The 20,947-nt window shown below is 39.0% G+C and overlaps 5 protein-coding genes across 11 annotated transcripts in view; 2 read left to right on the forward strand and 3 right to left on the reverse strand.

Annotated features, from left to right (window-relative positions):
• The window catches only part of LOC137778925 (membrane-associated phosphatidylinositol transfer protein 2-like), a 37,599-nt gene extending 35,216 nt beyond the window's left edge, over window positions 1–2,383 (reverse strand). For all 5 annotated transcript variants that reach the window (XM_068566299.1, XM_068566298.1, XM_068566295.1 and 2 more), the window contains exon 1: window positions 1,738–2,383. The gene's annotated coding sequence lies outside the window, so the exon portion shown is untranslated. The remainder of the gene's footprint in view (window positions 1–1,737) is intronic.
• A 2,726-nt stretch (window positions 2,384–5,109) lies between these two features.
• mtrfr (mitochondrial translation release factor in rescue) lies at window positions 5,110–6,188 on the forward strand. Its single transcript, XM_068566302.1, has 3 exons — window positions 5,110–5,197; window positions 5,303–5,578; window positions 5,896–6,188. Exons 2-3 carry the CDS (start codon window positions 5,303–5,305, stop codon window positions 6,124–6,126), a joined length of 507 nt encoding a protein of 168 aa, XP_068422403.1. The 5' UTR covers window positions 5,110–5,197; the 3' UTR covers window positions 6,127–6,188.
• Window positions 6,189–7,080: 892 nt separating this feature from the next.
• On the forward strand, window positions 7,081–10,769 carry kmt5ab (lysine methyltransferase 5Ab). 3 transcript variants are annotated; one of them, XM_068566855.1, is made up of 8 exons: window positions 7,081–7,228; window positions 7,464–7,555; window positions 8,224–8,371; window positions 8,654–8,855; window positions 8,962–9,049; window positions 9,193–9,252; window positions 9,554–9,744; window positions 10,474–10,769. In XM_068566855.1, exons 1-8 carry the CDS (start codon window positions 7,219–7,221, stop codon window positions 10,682–10,684), a joined length of 1,002 nt encoding a protein of 333 aa, XP_068422956.1. In that variant the 5' UTR covers window positions 7,081–7,218; the 3' UTR covers window positions 10,685–10,769. The 3 variants fall into 3 exon arrangements, with proteins under 3 accessions (XP_068422956.1, XP_068422958.1, XP_068422957.1); XM_068566857.1 differs by lacking the exon at window positions 7,464–7,555 and having other exon boundaries at window positions 7,089–7,228; XM_068566856.1 differs by lacking the exons at window positions 7,081–7,228; window positions 7,464–7,555 and adding an exon at window positions 8,095–8,144.
• A 936-nt stretch (window positions 10,770–11,705) lies between these two features.
• rilpl2 (Rab interacting lysosomal protein-like 2) lies at window positions 11,706–13,752 on the reverse strand. Its single transcript, XM_068566858.1, has 4 exons — window positions 13,282–13,752; window positions 13,042–13,193; window positions 12,277–12,399; window positions 11,706–11,803 (listed from the first exon to the last, which is right to left on the reverse strand). Exons 1-4 carry the CDS (start codon window positions 13,573–13,575, stop codon window positions 11,782–11,784), a joined length of 591 nt encoding a protein of 196 aa, XP_068422959.1. The 5' UTR covers window positions 13,576–13,752; the 3' UTR covers window positions 11,706–11,781.
• A 944-nt stretch (window positions 13,753–14,696) lies between these two features.
• Window positions 14,697–19,995, reverse strand: LOC137805318 (RILP-like protein 1). Its single transcript, XM_068605174.1, has 8 exons — window positions 19,541–19,995; window positions 18,707–18,857; window positions 17,105–17,223; window positions 16,715–16,990; window positions 16,408–16,587; window positions 15,887–16,050; window positions 15,695–15,793; window positions 14,697–15,269 (listed from the first exon to the last, which is right to left on the reverse strand). The coding sequence occupies exons 1-8, from the start codon at window positions 19,829–19,831 to the stop codon at window positions 15,179–15,181; spliced, it is 1,371 nt and encodes a 456-aa protein (XP_068461275.1). The 5' UTR covers window positions 19,832–19,995; the 3' UTR covers window positions 14,697–15,178.
• Window positions 19,996–20,947: the final 952 nt, after the last annotated feature.

Consider the following 20,947-nt stretch of genomic DNA (forward strand, 5'->3'; position numbering starts at 1 on the left):
TTCTTTAGGAACATGGCTGTGATTAAATTTGCAATCCTGACGCTACAAATCTTATTTTCTAGGAAACTCATACAATATTAATACTGAATGAATATTGGAAATCTTTTAGGAATAAAAACTAAAGTCTTCCAGTGAGCAATTTTCTGAGGGAGGGGTATTGATATCCATCTACTTTTAATTGTTTAACCTTATTTAGTTATATTAACAATTGTATAGGCAACATATTATATCACAAACGAATATACAATTATCAGCGAAGGTGAAATCAGTGCAGGCTTGGAAGACTTTTTGAGGTCTATATATGCACCTGTCTACCTGTCTGCAATGCTGCAAAACACACTTGAAAGAATTACCCACAATTCACTTCTAACGATTAGAACAACAATGGAAAAGGAAATGATTATGTTTTTAAACATTCAAAGCATATTATATCGCAGCAAGAAGTCCGTCGTTCTTTGCTTTGTGAAGTCATCTGTCTGAGTGTATTTTCTTAGTTGGCGGGAAGAAAAGCCGCAACCAAAAAACTGGTTAGGCAGATATTTTGAGCTGCTGCCAAGTTTACAGACATCTCTACCTTATTGTATAAGGTTACAACAGATATGCATGGTAACGTCATCAGTCTAAAACAAGTCATCAGTCTAAAAGATAATAATCTGTGTCACAATACAGATAGATCTATTTTGTCCACTCTTCAAACTGCATTTGCACTTTTATGTTATTCTAAATGGCAAAACCAATTACATCTTAGAGATCACAGAGCAGCTGATACAGTGTGTGTTACATAACCCTCACAACCGTTGGCTTCAGTGAGACAGGTTTTAACATGTCAAAGTGAGGTTTCACCCTGTGTGCATAGTAGTTCACTAGTCTTCAGGCCCCAAAACAACACAACAACATATCTCGGTATGCGTCTCCTGATATCTTACACTGCTCTTAAAAAGCTGATGCCCAGATAAACATTATCAACATTCGTCTCAGAATTCAATCCAAATCCAAAAACATACTGCATGCGTTGTTTGAAGGAGGAAAATAGAAAGAAACGGGGTACCAGTGAAACCATCAGTTCCTGTCCTAATCAGAGCCATCAGACACCACAGCCTCAGAGTCAGCACTGCTTCAATGATTCACCCAACTTGCTAAGTCAAGTTGAGTGACTCTAGATGTTGAAACTCATTAAGTCTTGTTGAAAAAGAAATGGGCCGAGTTCATGCAAAAACCCTTGTTCTAGTGAAGCTGACTGCAACCTAAGTTAAACAGACCTTGGTGAGTCAAACTCAAACATGCTATAATGTGCAGCAGGGGCGGTCGTAAATACATTCTCACACCTGGGTATCACTGGAAAGTCTACTGAACGATCCAGCAATGATGCCAGCCACTTATATTATTGCTATTAGATGTTTAGGTTAAACCTGCTTACATTCCCGATAGAGAGGAACATCTCAGGAGTTTTAACCAGCATGCCTGTGTGACAGCAACAGGGCCGAGAGCAGACACGTAGGCTGAACTTCTTTAGGCCTTACGCATAGCACAAAGTGAGTTAAAACAAATATGACGGCGAGCTGCGACAGCACATGGTGTCAAAAACCCTTATAAAAAGAGTAATATTTGAACATGGCGTTGCATCTCTGGGAGCGAACGATCACATGTGAACTGGAGTAAACCCACGGTCGGGTAGTTACCTAGCAACATGGCAGCACGGTAACGACAAACTGATTGCTTGCGATGCTCATCACATACCTGGACCCGATGCTGCCGCTCCACCTGGCACCCCCTGGCTCCACCACACTCCGGCACTCAGCAAAGCAAAGTTCACCTGCCCTCCTCCCGCGTCCCGTGGTCACTGCGTTCACGATGCAACACGGCTGCTTTCAACGAGAGACGGCCGCCGACTCGACGAGGTCAGGACACGGTGCCGTCAACGAGACGAGCGCATCGAAACTCAGCGACCGGTTTCCTTCACGTCGCCGGTTGTCTGGCCCATTGGCGGAGGAAAGGGCTACGGGTACGACATGTAAGGATGACACGTAAAGAAACATCACCAGCTCCGGATCGGGTCACATGACATATCAATCGTCGTATCGACCCGTGTTTACTGAATCTGCCCACATCCTCGCGCCTGGAGAACCGCACGCTGGATCTCCTCGAACGACAGGAAAAGGCCAAAGTAGCGATGTTAACGTAAGAAAAATGTCCGGGATTGTCCGAGCCACTCTCGCATGAGTTGGCGGCAGGGAGTGCAGTCCAGCTGCTGTCGCCACCGTCCTCAGAACCGGGAAGAAAGAAAAGCAAACAGTTAAAGCGAAACCGCCATAAGTTGTCCCTCCCCGAGTCCGAGCCGCTGCAAGACTTCACAGTCCTCCTTTCAGGCACGACACACAATGTTGTCAAGGGAACCCAATTGAATCACGTTTCCGGTACAATTTTCGAATTAAAAGTCGACAATTTTTCCCAATCCATCTATTAATGGAGATTTATGGATATAAAAGGCCCATTTGAAACGTCATAATAAAGACTCTGATTATACACATTCTTGGTGTAAGCATAAGAATCAGCAGCACAAACGCATTTTGTATGTTATTCTGAGGAACTAGTTACTTCATTTCCGGTGTTGGTCTTTCTTTCTGTAGATGTGACGAAATTTAGACTCGCATATGTAAAAATGAGCAGTTTCGGTCGCAGGGCGCCCCCTGTTGGCACCGGACTGTATGGCCTGAACTAGAATCACAAGTGGTCACTCATTTCTGCAGGCAATGGCAATATTATTGGGTATAAAATTGCAAAGGTGCATTTATAGCAGTCGTGTTACACTCATGCCAGTAAGCGTACGTTATAGTATGGCATGTAATGATAGCGAAACCTACCCTAACTCAGTTCACCTGGCACATCTGCTTTGCTACTGTACATTTAATCTCATATTCTCAAAAATGGTATATTGGTTCATGGTAGGGGACCAGGTCATTGACATAGTTCATCACTAATTATACATAATATAGTATTATTGAATTGTAAATTATCTGGCAGCAATTACTTGCATTATTTTTACCATTGTGTGGTGGACCACAAATTAAAAAGATTGTGAAGATGTCCATTTTTGTAAATTATAAAACAGATTTCTTCCAAATACTGCGGGTTGCACTGTATTTGAAAGGTTAGTCTTTTGCAAAATAGACAAAAATGTATTAATTATGGTTGTATTGTAGCCATGATATGATCACAGGTCATCGGAGAGATTGTCCTTTCCTGGTGACCTACATACTTTCCTGATTTACTAATTATAGCAATTATCAAGTGAGAGAGCAGGAAGCATTGCATCACAGTCCATTTGTACTGGCCATGTTAAACTATTTCGCAATAAAATTATTTAAAGTGTTAAATGGTTATCGTTATTACAATAATTGGACTTTTCAGGAATCCTTTAGGAACTATAAAAGATTGTTCTCCTTCACAAGTGTTAAACACTGCAGAGATGGATGTTAAATTTTGGATGGATGTTAAATTGATTTAATTGAAATAATTTAGGCAACAGCATTAGATTAAACATTATCAATGTCTTGTGCAGTGTAAAACAATACAAAAAGAAAAGGTACATATTGTGTAGTGTAAATGACAAATAAATAAAGTAAAACTACTGTCAGGTAAAGTGGTAATTAATAAACAACATCAACTTTTGGTGCCATTGTCAATATTTGACAAGTCACAATGTCTTATCAACATTTCAGATGTTGATGTCAACACTAATTAGAATCTATTACGTCTCAGGATAAAGTTGAGACGATAACACGATAACCAAAGAAAACGAAAGAGTCGATTAAAATGAACAATTAAGGTGATTTATTTTATACTTGAGTATATGCAAACAAAGGTTCTCATACAATGTGGTAGAGGTTGGGACAAACTGATTGTGTCAAACATATAGAGATCGATATAACAAAGCAAGGCTTTAAACTCCTACCTCTGAAAACAAAAACAAACAAAATGGCTTTGCAATATTTATCTCAATCTAGCTTCACCAAAACAAATACAGGTGCGACACTGGCCAATAATCCTGAAGTTAACAAAGGTAAACTATGTGTGTATACAAACATAAAGTCTCTCAACTCACCCACTGTCCTCAACCTTCCACCACAAGCATTAACAATTTAACAACAACAACAGCAGGCAGTGAACAAAAACGAAGAGAGTGAACTCCTCAGGCTTCCTCCTTTTACTCTGGGCCCCACTCTGCTGATTGGCCAACTTGACATCTGTGAGAACCAGAGTAGCATGACTGGCCTGCAGAGAGGAGAAGGCAAATACACAGGCGCCTTGCGCCGAGCTGACACGCAACAGCTTAATTAAATGAGCAAATAACCTTTTAGGTCTACGCCACATCTTAGTGTGAGTGTGTTATATTTGGGAGGCTCCAAAATTATACATAGAATGGTATGACCTGGCATGCAGGGACATTTATTCTGACAATAATATATTGGCTTAACATACAGTAACATGATTTAGGGGTGTATAAGCAAATGATTCTCTAAATCAAAGACAACACACAACTGTATTCTTTGAATACTATCTTTGTATATATGCACATCATAGAAAAGCAACACCTTGAGATTGGGCCACCTTTGAGGTCATGTGAATTTCACAAATTGTAGCTTCCACATTATTAATCAAATCATGTATATCCTTCCTCTATTTACAGCTATATGTAATTAAATAACTTGAGTAAATGTGAATATCTAAGTCACATGCACTACAGAAAGAGAACAAGCGTTACCTTTTCTTCCCACCTGAAGTTTAATTATCCTTCAGGGCAATCAGATACTGAATGTTAAACAGGAGGACTTAACTAGCCCTTGTAGACACGGCCCTGTTAACTTTAATATCTACCTTCGACAAATAACAACCATTAACGCAAAGTCATGCTTTTCAAACACCCACCAGAAAGCTCAAACCTTAGAAGTTGACAGCCAGCGTTTAATAAAACATTTCTGCAGTTTCCTACCGACTGGGGGTTTGTTCAGCGAACCGACTTACGGTGGCGGCAGAGGGTCAACACAGACTTTATTTTCTCTCCACGAAGAAAAATACGACGCCTGCCGATTGCGCGACAAATTACGGAAACGACGAAGAAGAGAAGACTGAACCAAAAACAGACGAGAACACACGTTGACATGACCGTGAGACAGACCGGAATATGTTATAGCCGACAGTAAGTCTTAATTCTGCACGGACGGCAGGTTTTTGTCAAATTATTTATATTCAATATTTGGTAACACACGTGCTGTGTTTCCCTTTTTACTCTGACTTGCAATAGATGTTGCGGCTTTCCCCGTTAATCAGCTGCATATACAGTATGTCCACTCGGATCATGTGGGGGGCTCCTCACAGAGTTTCCCTGCTGAGGCCGCTCCCGTCTGGACTGACGTGTGTCTTGACAGCTGGTAAAAAGGACCTGATAGATTTCCCAGTCCTGAACGAGGACGAGCTTGAAGAGCAGTTTGTGAGAGGATCTGGACCCGGAGGACAGGCCACCAACAAAACCAGCAACTGTGTGGTGCTCAAGCACACACCCACTGGGACTGTTGTGAAGGTTAATCCTGTTTTTAAAACCCTCCTGTGCATAACTGTAAACACTGCTATTGCTCCACGTGTTATTGATATTGTCAACGTTATGATGATTGCATTTCTTAACCTTGGAAACCTCAGTTGACAAATCAGTCTCACCTCAACATCCGTAGTTGTTTTGATGCTTTTAATTATATTACATGCTCTGCAGCCACGGTTGTCATTTAAATGTAGTTGTCAAAATGAAAGTACTTCTTGTCCAGGTTGTCTTAAAAGTTGAGATTCACAGGGAAGTTCTTTACATTTGTATGTTAATGTTATTTCTTGTATCTCCCCCTGCAGTGCCATCAAACCAGATCCGTGGATATAAATCGGAAGCGTGCTCGGGAAATCATGCGAGAGAAACTTGATGTCTTTTATAAAGGTGAACTCAGTGAAGTTATTGTAAAGAAGAAAGAGTCTGAGCTGAGGAAACAAGAGAAGAGGAAGAAGGTAAATGAGAATCTAGAGAGAAAAAGACTCTTCAGAGAAACTCTGGCCGCAAACTCCAAACCTGGAAATGACACTGTTTGAAATCTTTAAAGGGAATGAATTTGTATTTTTATGCCTACACAGATTAAAACACTAAACCTGAAGGGGTGTACTGTAAACAGTTCATTGTATTTGTATGGCATCTTTCATGCAAAGTTACAGAACGAGATAAAGATGCAGACTGGAGAATGAAAACAAAAGAACAAAATAAAATAAAAAATGTTGTCAATGCTTGATGAGATGTTCTCCTGAGGAAAAAAAACATGAATCTTGAAATACAATATAGATAAAAGTTGCAAATATACTACCTTTACCTGTAGGTGTTATTTGTCTTGGATACACATTTGTTTCACATTATCGTTTGATGACATACTTTCCCCTCACTCATTTCCTGGAAGTTGTTATTGTTGCAGTTGCAGTTTCAGCTTCAATTCTGAATTCACTGAAGCTTTTCCTGCTGGCTCATTCTATATTGAAAACACAGTCCACAATATTAAAGCTGGAACACTGTTTTAACGATAATTTCGTTGCATACCATTGAGCACAAGTTATCACTGAATGTTAGCAAACCGTTCAACCTGGACATAAACTGTTTTAGTCCCTTCCCTCTGGTTGGAGTCTACTGTCTATCAGGCCCAAGATCTCATGCCACAAGAACAGTTTCTTTCTAGCTGCACTCTGGTTCATTAACAAAGCCTGGGGAACTGACCTGGACTCTTACATCCCCAGGACAATTTCCTTCAACACAACTGCACATATTTTATTTTCTTAATAAAATACTTTGCCACTTTTGTTTTATAATACATACTTGCTTTAAAGTAAAATCGACCATAGACTATATGGGTGGGACACATGTATCAAGCCAAACTTTGTTGACCGACCGTGTGACGTCAGAGCTGCAGCCAATGAGATAACTACCTTCATGCTCGTGCCCCTCCCGCCTCGACCAATAAGCCAATGAGAAGTTCAGGACCGTTTTTAAATCCACGACGCTCTCACGCTTCACATTGCAGCGAAGTGGTCTCATACTCGTTGTTGAAGATTGAAACAGGAACTTGAGCAAAGCAAGGAGCCCGTGGACACAGGGCAAATTAAATAGACTCCCTGTCCTCTCATTTTATTCTGTGAACTGACATGGCAAAAGGTAAACTTCCGAATGTGTTGTCGTTTCCGCATGTGTTGCATGTCACACAGTAAGGTTAGTGAACGTGTAGCTAACGCCACCAGCTTAAAGATACAACAAATACTTTAAATGCATGCAACTGGTCGTTACTAAAAGCAGTTTAAATTGTTTTCGCAGGCAATAGTGTGCTTTGTATAATGTCGTGTAAATGAGACATCCATGCTTAACATTTGTATGTATTTTCGTGTTTATAAAGGGAAGAAAGCCGACAAAAAGTCTCAGGACTCTGTTGAACATAAAGTCGCCTCGCGGAAGGAGACAAAGGAAAACAAACCCGCAAATAACAAGGCATGTTTTGTTGTTTAGTTTTACGCTTCTGTGTTTGCTAAATACAGAAGAAAACGGCCATTTATTTTGGTGTGACTACATTCTGTGTTAACCGCCAACCGAAAAAAGGTGATGATACTGCCACTGGGGTCCAGCCTCCGTTTCATGCTGTACTACAAATACTACTTTAACCCAGAATTAAGCCTTTCAGGCAAAACCTAGCCCAATGCCCAACCAAAAGGAGTAAAAAGAAAGGGCACCCACATGTACACATTGTCACCAGAGGAATTACTCAATTAACGGCACGTACTCTAATATTGTACTATAAGCGTTTAAAAGGAATAATTTGTATTTACATATGGCACTGGTTAGGTGCCTAGTTTATTAATAAACTATAATTTAATCCTAATACATACGCCACTATTATACTATTTTAATGTTTACAGTTGGCAGGCAGAACAGTGAGGTCTTCATAAGCTAGCAGTCTGTTTACTTTGTTTTCTCGCATGCCTGTTGTTAGTTATAGTAGCTCAAATAAAAACATTTAATACAATCTGCAGCAGCTACAAGGTTCTAAACATGGCTTCATAAGATGTCACATCTGATTTAGGTGAATGTGTATCCAAGTCCTTAAGTGAATGAAAGGGTTTCTAATTTTTTCACCAGGGTAAATAATTATACTTTTGTAGGATTGTGTAGGTACAGTCCAGTCAATTTTACAAAGTCTACGGAATCCAAGCAAACCTAGATCCCCTCTGAGCGACCATTCAAGCATGCTGATCCAGGAGGGAAAAGAATCTGATGCAACTAATGCATTCACATCTAAATTAAAAAAAGGTGAGTACCAAATTAAAATTTAGAACTAATTGATTTAATTAATCTAAAATGTTGTTGTTTGGTCATTTCTAGTTCATATGATGTATTTTCTGTGAGCCACCACTATGTTACAGTATGTTCAGTAGATTCACATGTACCACAGAAACATTTTCTGTGAATGGTAGCAGTGTTCACTGACTCACTATTTTTTTAAATTTTTTTTAGTAAAGTTACTTTGCAGTGTTTATTTAAAGCAAATTATGAAGGGAAGCTGTCACTTTCAGTCTTTGTTTCTTCCTCTAGACATACCTAATGAAATAAAATCTGAGAGTTATGAGTCCAAGGAGCAGAAGCCTGAAACGGCTTGTCATGGGATCAGAAAACAATCCACTGACCAACTTGAGCAAAAAGAGTCAATCACGCACACAAGTTCAAAGTCTGCAGCAGACGACACTGTTTCAGACAAACCTCGGAGTAGAGCTGGTCGCAAACTCGGAGCCAAAAAGTAAGCACAGAAAAACAAAGCCAGTATCATTAGAAAAACAAAAGACATGGCTGCTTTCGCAGATCGTTGCACAAACTACCATTACTTACATAATGTCTCTTTTCAGAACGGAGAATAAAGCTCCCCAAAACAGAAAAGTCACAGACTATTATCCCATCAGACGGAGTAAAAGAAAAACAAAGACAGAGTTAAAGGTCTGTAAGAAAAATGTTTTCTGTGGTTATTATTATTGGTTATTTTGGGGACTTTTTTTGTGATAGTTTTATGTTATGCAACTCTATATCTCTAACCGTAACAGAAAGTTTAACCTTGACCCAATTACTAAAATTGTCAACAGAGTGAAGAACACAGACACATTGATGACCTGATAAAGAATAGCACTGAAGAAGGATTGCAGGTAACATTTAATGGTCAAAATGTACTTTGCCTAGTTTAGTCCAAATGTGTTGGATGCATTTCACCATGTATTTTGATGTTGTTACTTGCAGTTCTCCCATTTCTGCACATTAACAGATGTTGATGGCTGTAAATGGTATTCTTTAGTAACAACAGAATTCATTGGATATCTTTTAATGGCAAAATGCATAGTTTGGGTAAAAAATCCCTAACCAATTTTTTTTTATTTTTTAGAGTAGTCGTAAAGCAACCCCTGCACTATAGCCAACTGTGTCTTCTTTGCTGATTTTTAATGTCAATAGATCAAACCAATAGAAGGAAAAGGAAGGGGAATATTTGCTGCCAAGATCTTCAAAAAGGGAGAGTTTGTTGTGGAGTACCATGGAGACCTACTAGAACTAGCTGCGGCTAAAATAAGAGAGGACCAGTACACTCAGGATCCCCAAAAGGGCTGTTACATGTACTACTTCCAGTATCAAACCAAAACGTACTGGTAAGTCCAAACGTCACCACCTTCTAATAGGACTGACCTATTGTTTCACACTTTTTACATGTTAGTTTCTTTCTTCAATTCACTCCCTTGTGATCTCTTCTTTGAATCAAAGGGATTATCTTAAGACTATTTGTTATGCCGTACAATTTTATAAACTCAAGTTAGGTTGCACATTATGTCCATCGCTCTTCGCATGTTTCTTGTTTACCTTTGCTGGCTTCCATATAGAGCAGGGTCCTTGCAGTTATGAAAGAGTGTAAACATCATGGAATTAGTAAAAATATATTTGCATGCTTGGACAAGTGTTTTTTTTAGTTTTTTTTAAAAACGCTTTGGAAAAGTCTTTAGAATTTGCTTAACAAATTGAGTGTATTTGGTACAGTTAAGATTGACTGAGGAAATCTATATTGGTTATACAATAATTAAATGTTTGGGCAGATTAGTTGCGTCCCTTGAACTTTTTAGGGTAACTCAAGACTCAGACTATGTTGTTCCTTTTTTTTTATTTTTTACGTATACACAGATGTTTTAGGAATGTATGTAAAATATAGTTGTCAAGATTTGGACTGTCTCAGGAAATGCAGTCTTCTAAAAAGTAGTCTCCTTGTAAAGACATGTCATAAGTGTCAGGCTTTGAATTTAAAAAATATATATATTCTTGACATCTGTTTTGGATGCCTGTCTTGTGTTTTAGTGACTGTCTAAACTTGAATTGCTTACGCTTTACAGTGTGGATGCTACAGAGGAAACGGGCCGCCTAGGAAGACTTATCAACCACAGTAAAACAGGAAACTGTCAAACTCGGCTTCACGCCATCGATGGAACCCCTCATCTCATCTTTGTGGCTTCCAGAGACATCAAAGCAGAGGAAGAGCTGCTGTATGACTACGGGGACCGGAGTAAAGCCTCAGTCTTGGCTCACCCTTGGCTCAAATACTAAATCCACGACCACAGGTGGTAATATTACAGATGAATTGGTGCTCTCTTCTGTCTCTCGGTTTAATGTAAAAGAAGCTAGAAATGAACATTACTCAAAAGGCTTTTTTATGAAGTAAAATGCATTTTATGAGAGCGATCAACTAGTGTATTTTTGCAACTTTTTTACCATGCTTTTATTTTTTTTATCTAATTGTAGCAGATTGATGCAAGCGTGAAATGTTTTTCTCCGGGATAAGTAGTGTTTCACGTTGTCTATGGTGTTTGCTTTTTGTAATGAGTATAACTAAGAATTCAATTTTACTGTTGTAAATTATTACTTGGGCTGTAAATTAAGGAATAAATTGAAGGTGATCTGGGACATTTATGAAATAAGCTTATCTAAGATGACCCGCTCCACTTTTTGTACAGTGGTTTGACAGTGTTTAAACGGACAAATCGATGAGGGGGAGGGAGGGAGGGGGAATAACGTGCAACAAAGGTCCCGGCTAGAAGGTAGCATACAATGTTGTGGTTATAAACCTTAACCTTTAGGCTAGTGGGGCTCCTGAATGTCATATTTACATCCATCTCACGGTGCAGTTGAAGATGCAGCTACTGAGGAGTTGAGACATAAAGAAATATATTTGTCAAACTGTTTTGACGGTTGCCTTTCAGCTGCATTTCTGTTGTACAGTGACTTGTAGAACAACTGATGTCGACGGTACCTTTTACATATGTGCAACAAAGTTGAGTGGACTCTGACTTTATTGGATTAACAATACAATCTTTTTTGTCTACATTGAGATGATAATTTGTATCATCTGTAAAACAACACATTAAATATTTAAGTAAATTTTTGAGCCTATAATTACTTCATTTCGAGTGAATGCATTTAACATAATTTCCAACACTTGAGATAATACTTTCCAGTTACATTTCATATCTTCATCAAACTTTCAACATGATATAAATTTCTACTACATTGATGATAAACAATTTTAGGTTAAAATACAGTGCTTGTTAAACTAACAAGCATACATGGTAAAAAAAAAAGTGGTTAATTAAGTAGACTGGCAACTCCTGTTTTTCTTCTCCATGGTCACTTCTGAGAGATTTTACTTATTTCCGTCTGAATGAAAACCTATAACGAGAAAAGGTCGGGAGTTAACGTGAGACGTTTGTTCCTGAGCATGGTGGAGAGAACATGGAACATACTAGTAAAAACGAGAAAGCATCATTTAGTCATGACGAAATGTAATTACTGATGGGCTGCAGCAGTTCTCTCGTTCAATGCTCACAAAAACATCCTAAGCATCAGCATGAATTCATTTGGTCACAAGCACATCATTAGGAGACAGGAGACGGCTGTGCGAACAATCTTTCTACTAGCTTACTTCAACGTCATGGGGCAGCTGATTACATTTACTTGGACTCTTTCCACCCAAAGTTAAAAGATACAAAATAAATGTTAGTTTGTTCTTGCTAAACTTTTAAATGACTTCTTTGTTGCCTGTATATTAGTGTTCTGTATTTTTTTTCATGGCTGACATTAAGGAACAACTGCATGTCGTTGTGCAACAACAATAACACGCGTGCCTGGTTTGTTCTACTCACAGTTTGCTTATTGTTGTCTTCTCCTCTTTTGTATCATTTATTATTGCTGGCCTGTGACCTGTAGGTGTCTGTGTCTCCAGATCCACCTCCACCATGGCTGGTTCAGCTTGTGGCAGAATCCCACTGCAGAAGAAAGTAGTTTCCGTATTATTGAGAATGTTTTAATAACGCTGTAAATACTGAATCCACACGATCAGGTTGAAGCTATCAATAAGGTTAATCTTTTCCCCTTCTAAACTCCTATCAGTGTTGTTATCAAAAAGATGCTGCTGATGTCTGTATAACTGCGGTATATAAATTAAATTTGATCCTGAAATAAACCTCAACAATGAGTATTGTTGAGGTTTATTTCAGGATCAAATTTGTCAAATTAGCAACATATACAAATAATGTCTTTATAAAAAACAGTTGATTACAAGCCTGCCATGTCTGTATACATACAGTCTCTGTATTAGTAATGGCAGATATGCATGTGATAATACAGGATAATAGTGTCCATTTAAAAAACTATCAGTATCACAATAGTTTATGGGTGTTAGATGTGTATTAATATGAGAATTGTCAGTAGGCCAACAGATGGTTTCAAAAGTCTCTCATTCTCATTTTATTCAATCATAAGCCTAAAACAAGAATGCTACCATACGTGGCAGCGTTCAGATTTCACAATAGTTTCCACTGAAAACAACTTAATTAGCAATACATGAACAATCTTATGCAGAACTAACAATAACAACACTTTAGATCCCATCATAGAGAGGACTCTACCTTTTGTACAGCTGAAGCTCCTCCTGAGCCACCATGAGCTGAGCCTTGAGCTGGTTCCTCTCTTGCAGAACCTCCTTCAGCTCCTGCATGGTGAAGCGCGGCCTGTTGGGGTCCGTGAGGTCCACCAGCAGCTGGTTTGGACCCGCTGTTTGCTTCAACGGCAGACAGGATAATCATCTCTCAACATCCACATCACGCCTGACAAAGACTTTCAGTCTACATGCAGCCCGTACCACTCACCGTGCCCTGTCCGGAAGAGCTCTCCTGGACGATCCGGTCCAGTTCGCTCTTCAAGTTGTCCCGCTCCATCCTCAACTCCTCCAGAGACAAGTTGTACTTATTCACCAAAGTCTCGAACATTTCCAACACGCGAACTATTCGGAATTGTAAGTCCGACACTTCTTCACCTGTGCTGCTTATTTTCAACAAATCTCGTCCGATTACATACGAGATGTCATACACGTCCTCCACCGTGAGCTCAAACGCGTCTTTCTCGAAAGCCAGAGCCGGCGAAGACTCTTCGCCAAACTCCATGACGAAACGATACAAGTCCTAACTAAGCTAAAATACAGTTAACTCTCCTCCGCTAACTACTGTTTACAACGCGGTATAGTCCCTTTCTTTCTTCTTTTTGGTTTTGAGTTCAACACGTTTACTGCCTGAAGGTAAAACTTCCAGAGCGGCAGCGCTTCCTCCATCGGGCCTCCACCAATGGCGTGACGCGGTGGAGAGGAGGGCAAAGTATCCTAGCGACAGGTAGACACAAAGATCGTAAAGAGATACAGATGACTCCCTTAACGCCGCCCATCCGGGTCTTTTTCTCACTTAACAGACACGCAGTAATGAAGGACGTTTGAGTTACAGCTCTTAGTTTTTCTTCTCAGTATCAGGTGGGAAAGCACGTGATCTTTCTCGCTCGTACTGCTCTCCCTCTCTATTTGCCTTTTTTAGACTGGTTTGTATGTATCGTTACCACACTAAATGTCGCTTTGATGTTATACGACAAACACCAAGTATCATTAATTATCATATATACAGTACTGATCTAGTTTACACCGTTTACATTGCTGACGTTATCACAACATTATGTTGGAACTTTGAGTTCTAGTGCTCTAGTATTATAATTAATTGTATATTCCTCTAATAATTGTTTACTTTCTCAACATATCGGTACTTATTCCTGAATTTCTCCTCGAGGATTCAATACAGGATTATTTGTATCTATCGTTTGTATTTTTTTATTTATTAACATGAAATGACCAGGGAAAGATTCTTGCCTCCACAAAATCATATACTATCGGCCTACATATAGCACAATACAATAACAACATTTAAAAGATTTAAAATGAAACTATGACTTTATTCTGAAGAAGCATTATTTTCCAGATACAACACAGCACATATATTTGCTGTTGGGACAGGCTTTTTACAGTACTCATTATTTAACCATTGTTGGAATAGGTGTACTGGTACTGGTATCTTACCAGTGTGATTGCACTGGCTGAAATTAAAGGAGGCGGTGCCACAATGTAGTGCTGCAGGTATACAGTAACACCCTCTTTTCATCAATTCAGTGGATTATACAAAACTACAGGCACATGATCATCCAGCTCACTTGCTGCAGATTGAAAAATGACTCACACTCTTGACAATAATTTGATTATATAAATATATGATGATATAAATCATATATCTATACGAGTTTCCATTTATTGGTCTTATGGCAAAGTCAATCGCTGACATTTGATGTCATTATTCTCTGAGAAATGCAGTGACATAATTTCTGTATTTTAAATAAAACAATGCAGTGGTAAACTTGGATGCTTGACATTATTATTACAGCATAATCGGCACTATCAAAAGTTTGGATGACGCTACTTATAAATACATATTAAGGTGTCCAGATATGGCCAAAATGTATTATAAAAGTGGACTACAGTAATAAAAAACACAAGTTAATTCATTACAATGTCAACTGTATAAACAACATACAGATTAAGTTTAAAATAAAGTAATACAGCAATTTAAGCAATTATTGTAAAATATGTTGATGGACAAGCTTTGTTGAGAGAAACAAACAGGGGTAGACACAGAGTGGGAAAAATTAAACCAATTGTATAATTTAAACAAATATTATTTATACAAAGAAAAGTCTTCTTAATGGCAACAATGTAGGGTCATCTGCAATCAAACCGGCTGCCACCATCGGCATTATGGCAGTGAAGATCCTGTCCAGAGATGACAATGGAAATGGTGACACAACAAGATAGAGACAAGAGGGATATTATGAAGCAAAAAAAACACACAAAAAGTATTAGAAGCGTTGTTGTGATCTCTAATCTAAGAATATAAAATTCCCATTACATCACAATTATATGTTCTGTGACCCTCAATGACCACAGAGACACTCGCTATGGCCCCCTTACATGATTAAAAACAAGCGCTATTTGTTTTATAGATTCCTGTAAAATCAGTTAAGAATGTTTCTCTGATGGCATTCGTAAGACACATTATGATGATAGATTACACCAATGGAGTGGCACAGGAAAACATTAGAACAGGGTGGAGAGATGCTGGCCCTAACTGACAAATACAAAGGTAAACTTTGTCAAAGAAGAAAAGTGTGCAAAGGCCAAGTCAACTCATTACTTACAAGTGTCTGATTCCAGATTCGGCCTGATCAGTGGAACTGGAACATGGTGGAGGAGATGGAGGACAAACCATGAAGCTGATGTCGTCCTCAAACTCCTCACTGAGAGATGCATAAGAGGTAAGTTTTAATTCTTGCACCAGAGTCACGTGTAATTGTGATTAATAAAATCTTAATTTTGGAAACAAAACATACCTTTTGTAAAATGCCAACTCTTCCTGTAGCAAGAACACTTGGGCCTTGAGTTCATTCTTCTCCTGCAGGACTTCCCGCAGCTCCTGCAGGGTGAAGCGAGGTTTGTCTGAGTCCTGCTCCAGGCTGCCCGTCTCTTGCCCCGAGTCTGTATCATCTGAAACCTTCTGCAGTCAAAACATACATTCAGCATTTCTCTCGAGCAGAAAGGTTGAACCGATAAATAATTCTGTGGTGGTAGTCATTCATATCAACCATTGGCTATGAAAGAATTAAGTAACGTGACAATAAAATAAAATGAACACTGAAGTTGAACACAAAACAGATTGAAAACGTTATTTTTAAACTAAGATTTTGCAAATTTTCATGGGATAGGGAATGTATCCAACATGCTTGTAAGACCTTCAGGACACACCAACGTGACAGTATGCTCATGCTTTATGTTTTATGTAAATAGTGTTGGCATCTACTATAACAGTCAGACTGTGCACAGAAGGGAGTTAAACAGGTTTTGTTTTTTTTACCAGTAACAATGTTGTTGTGTCCTCATCTTTGTCACCCTCTTCCTCATTATTTTCTCTTTTTGATGACCTTGGGTGAAGTGAAGGACTCTTGTGACGCTCAAAGCAGTTTGCCAGGAAACCAGGATCCCCTCCACATTCCACCCACACTGAATTTGGTTTGATGGAGTTAGATGCTGGGGACTGGATTGGTAACACAAAAGATCCATTTAAAGCCTGCCAGAAACGAACTATGGCTGAACCTAATTTCAAACTAATGTTGTTCATGGTTTCCAGCCTTCTGAAGATAATCCCTTTCTCTTTTTCTTACCGTCATCTGTGACGATGTAGGTGGTGCCACCCCAGATCTGGTAAGAGAGGTTTCTTCTATATCAGTGACCTCTTTCTCCAGTTCCCACCCCTGGAGCTCCTTTCTCAGCCTTGTGACCTCCAGCTGCAGAGCGACCAGCTCCTGCTGCCGTGCCTGTGCTGCAGCTTCCAGCTCGGCCCTCTGCTGGATCAGTGCCTTGCCCTGAGCCTCCATCACTCCCATCCTGTGACGAAGATCTTGATTGATTCTAATCAGCCGATGCTGCTGCATCTGGAGCTATATTGAGGAAATGTATATTGTGACTTCACAAAATCTGGTCCAAGGAGGTAAATTGTCAACTAATGTAAAAGGGTTGTCAGTAATAATGCTGTATATGGTGTAATTTCTTACCGCCTCGACTTCCTCGTTTTTTTGTGTCAGCTCATGGTCTTGAGCCCGGATTTCATCCTTCTGCTTATCCACCAAGTCTTTCAGCTTCTTCATCACCTGCTTTTCTTTCTCCGACATTCCTTTGAGCATCATACAAAAATAAAACATCAATGGTGGAACGGGAGGATTCCTTAATTTCCTTGCTCAACCATTTATTTCGTACTATTCACTATTTGTTCCTATTGTGTCAAACAGCAACCCTTTTAATAAATGAAATGACCAAATTCAGCGAAATCCATTTGACAAGAAAAATGCAACGTGTCTGGCAAGCGGTTACAAAATATAAATATAAACATAACATAAAAGGAGTTTCAGAATAGACATTTTTTGCAATTGTATTACCACATGGCAATGGAAATATAATATAATGTAATTGTTCAAGTCAAACCCACACTGGTTATGGGTTTAATTATGTTAAACACATTTCAGGCTTGTTCATTGTCCCGCTGCACTAAAATGAAGTAAAACCAATGGTTGACTAAAATGGTAGTAAATCAATATATTAAAGCATATACTACTCCATGAATGTATTTCAAGACAAATAATGTGTCAATAAGCAGAGTGATATATCACTCAGTCCCCATTCATTTGGATGAGCATGTTTTTAAGCACTTTGGGCACTGTGGCACTGACAGTAAATATAGCTGCAGCCACTGTGAAAGTCTCGCACAGGAGCAATATATTCTGGTCCGCTTTAAAAATAGTCTTCTTTACAAGCTCCTGACTGCCTCTCTTCACAGACCCCTTTTTCCCCATCAACATGAAAGCATGCAGCATATACTGCGGAATGCCATGTGACAACATACGGCGATTATGTGTGACATACAGCAGATGGTTAATCGGTGCAACACAAATCTGCAGTGAGCACACATTCGTAACATAAATCAAATCTGTCCTGGGACTCTCAGCCAAGACTAAACTAATTTAGCATCCTATCCAGAGTCATCACAAGATACTGTACAGCATGACATGCATGCCAAGACTTCAAACAGCAACAGATGTCTGTGTTGTGATTATTAGGAGTTATTGTATTAAATGCTTAGTACATTTTCATATTCTTAACACTTGTATATTTTATATTGCCAACTCACAATTCAATCATCACTACCTTCTATAATCACCGTAGAGATTAACTAAAACTATTTCCCTCCTGATAGCTACACATATACATTCTTTTAGTGACAGTAGGCTGCCAACTCATCCCAATGAGTTATATGCATGAGTTAAGATAGCTATATCAAATCATGCGTATATTCGCATGAATCTAACTGATATCGGGAACACTTAATTATTTAAATTACATTACAAATTACCGCTTAATAATGTCCATACTGGCATAGATACCAATCCAGCGTATCGGATTGGTCTCTATTACCATATAATTTGAAAATTAAATATTGCATTTCCACCCGGAAAGTTGAGGAAACCTTTGGGGAAAAAATGACGTGATGATGAAGTTAATGTTAAAAAAAAAATAAAACAGTTTTTCTTATCCCATATATGATTATAGTGGTAACCTCCCAGTCAAATCCTGGATGAGAGTCAAGTCTGCAGACAACCCACCCTCCTGTTTCTGCAGGTCTTCCTCTGTGACGGGGAACTCTTTGAGCGAGAGGCTCACTAACAGCCTCTTGTTCTCCGTGTGAAGCTGGCTGATTTGAGAGAGCAGGTCCTGCACTTCTGCTCGCCACACATCCTCCACCAGCTCCAACTCCTGAGCATAAGGGGTAAAGAAAACATATAAATGAGGACAAACACAAACAAGGGTCTGCACAGTGGTATTTGTTTGCAATGTGTCTTCATAGTTGGGTGAAGATGAGGCCATGACCAAGTCAATAAGACTTTACATCAGATTTAGCTGCCTTCCAAATCGCTTAGTTTTGTTGTAATCACACATTATTTGAGTTTATAAAAAGTGTGCTGTTCATGAAAATGTAGTAATGTGTATCGTTTAGTGTAACACAAATTAATTACTACCTTATCATTATGATAGCATAGCAATTAAGTCGTAGTGTGTAGGAAAGGTATTACAACTAATTTGATGCAATAGTATAATTTAATAATATCGTTATCGAGTTTATCTGTGACTATCACAAATACTACTAAATTGATTAACAGAATCACTTACGGATTGCAGGCAAAAACTATAAATAGTTAATTAGACTGCTATTTAAAGATAACTTTTAGAAAAGGTTTTGGGGGAATTGCAGTTGTTCATCATTGTAGCTGTCACTCGGGGAAAATACAAATGCCAACGCAACGACAGACGGACACACACACAGGTAAATGAATAAACAAGTACACACAGTCAGTAAGTAAGGTGACACACACACACACACACACACACACACACACACACACAGGTAAACTAATAAACCGGTACACGCGCGCACAAACCTTCTGGTGTTTCTTCTCCTGCCCGAATCTGTCGCTCCTCTCCTGCCGTAGCCTATCCAGCTCCCTCCGCAGCTCATCGGCCTCCTGTCCGGCGGCTCCGCTGCTCACCAGGGCCTCCAGCAGCTCCAGGATCCGGACTACTTTGGGCACCACCCCGACTAGAGACTCGCACCCAAACCTATCGATGACCCGCTCAAACTCCTGTCCGACCCCCGCCGCTATGTCGTACACATCCATGACCGTCAGCTCCGCAGCGGGTCTGTCCAGCGCGGACATAACGCAGGTTTCCATGTCTGCCCTCTGCTTTATTTACACCTCCGACATTCAACATATCTGTCTATCCTTTGACAATTAGAGTAGACTCACATTTTGCTTTAAAAAAACAAACTCGTTTACGCAAGCTAGCCGAAGCGTGTGTGGACAAGGACAAAACTTGTTCCAGTTTGTTGACAGCTAGAAACTTTGCGGCAGTGCGTTACTTTTGATGCTGCATTCCATGACCCTCGTACATGTCACTGAGCATATTCAAGTCAGTGTTAAAGTAATTCAAGGTTCGTTTGGGTCGCTACTGCCATGTGTAAATGGCGAAGTGCTAATATAGCCGTATAGTGAACAATAAAAACAATACATATTAGTAATATATTATTTTGATAATTATTGTATATTTCCTGATCCGTGAACGTCACATCAGCATAGGTTCACTGTCCTGTTTGAGAAGTCATGCCATTTACAGTCGCTCCTGAAGGCAGCAGCCCTACATCCACGTTGATTCAACGTCCTTGTGCGCATGCCTTGACCTTCTATGTACACAACATTCAGCTTTTAAAATATCCCAGCTCTATAATTCGCACTTGAGGTAAATTGTTTGTCTAAAATGTAATGTTTTATTAATGAATACAACATTCAATTGTAGACAACAACTATTTATTCAGTATTTGTCTTGTATGTGAATATGCTTTTTGTGGTGTCGTTAATGATCAAATCGTTGAATAAATAAGAGTTACAAAAAAGCTTAAGAGACAAAGTAACACAATGGGACACTAAATTAAACATTTATTATGCATCGGTTTGACATTTACACTTCTTACAAGGTGAAACCACTATTATCTTTACTAAAATATATTAATAGATCAGAGTGTATAAAGACATTTCGTATAGAGGTAAGGAAAGAACATAAAGCATTTTAAGACCCTGTATGAAAGGCTTCCCTCTCAGAGGCAAAGAGAGCTTGATCTGGAACCTTAATATTATAGAATAACTAACCCTAAATCTTCCCTTAGCCTAAAAGAAGAATTAGACAATTAAAAGACACCTACAGCTGATTGATAGAGATATATATATATATATATATATATATATATATATATATATATATATATATATATATATATATATATATATATATAT

This window comes from Clinocottus analis, unplaced genomic scaffold (genome assembly GCF_023055335.1).
Source record: "Clinocottus analis isolate CAN_PGR_092001 unplaced genomic scaffold, fCliAna1.0.p SCAF_7, whole genome shotgun sequence".
NCBI lineage: Eukaryota > Metazoa > Chordata > Actinopteri > Perciformes > Cottidae > Clinocottus > Clinocottus analis.

Coding starts and splice junctions, on each gene's coding strand:
- mtrfr (XM_068566302.1), top strand. CDS start 5,303: ATGTTGCGGCTTTCCCCGTTAATCAGCTGCATATACAGTATGTCCACT. Junction 5,579..5,895: donor CCACTGGGACTGTTGTGAAG/GTTAATCCTGTT, acceptor CTCCCCCTGCAG/TGCCATCAAACCAGATCCGT.
- kmt5ab (XM_068566855.1), top strand. Junction 7,556..8,223: donor ACAAACCCGCAAATAACAAG/GCATGTTTTGTT, acceptor ATACTTTTGTAG/GATTGTGTAGGTACAGTCCA. Junction 8,372..8,653: donor CACATCTAAATTAAAAAAAG/GTGAGTACCAAA, acceptor TTCTTCCTCTAG/ACATACCTAATGAAATAAAA.
- rilpl2 (XM_068566858.1), bottom strand. CDS start 13,575: ATGGAGTTTGGCGAAGAGTCTTCGCCGGCTCTGGCTTTCGAGAAAGAC. Junction 13,194..13,281: donor GCTCTTCCGGACAGGGCACG/GTGAGTGGTACG, acceptor CTGCCGTTGAAG/CAAACAGCGGGTCCAAACCA. Junction 11,804..12,276: donor AAGACAACAATAAGCAAACT/GTGAGTAGAACA, acceptor TTCTCGTTATAG/GTTTTCATTCAGACGGAAAT.
- LOC137805318 (XM_068605174.1), bottom strand. CDS start 19,831: ATGGAAACCTGCGTTATGTCCGCGCTGGACAGACCCGCTGCGGAGCTG. Junction 16,588..16,714: donor CTACATCGTCACAGATGACG/GTAAGAAAAAGA, acceptor TTACCAATCCAG/TCCCCAGCATCTAACTCCAT. Junction 16,051..16,407: donor ACACAACAACATTGTTACTG/GTAAAAAAAACA, acceptor TTTTGACTGCAG/AAGGTTTCAGATGATACAGA.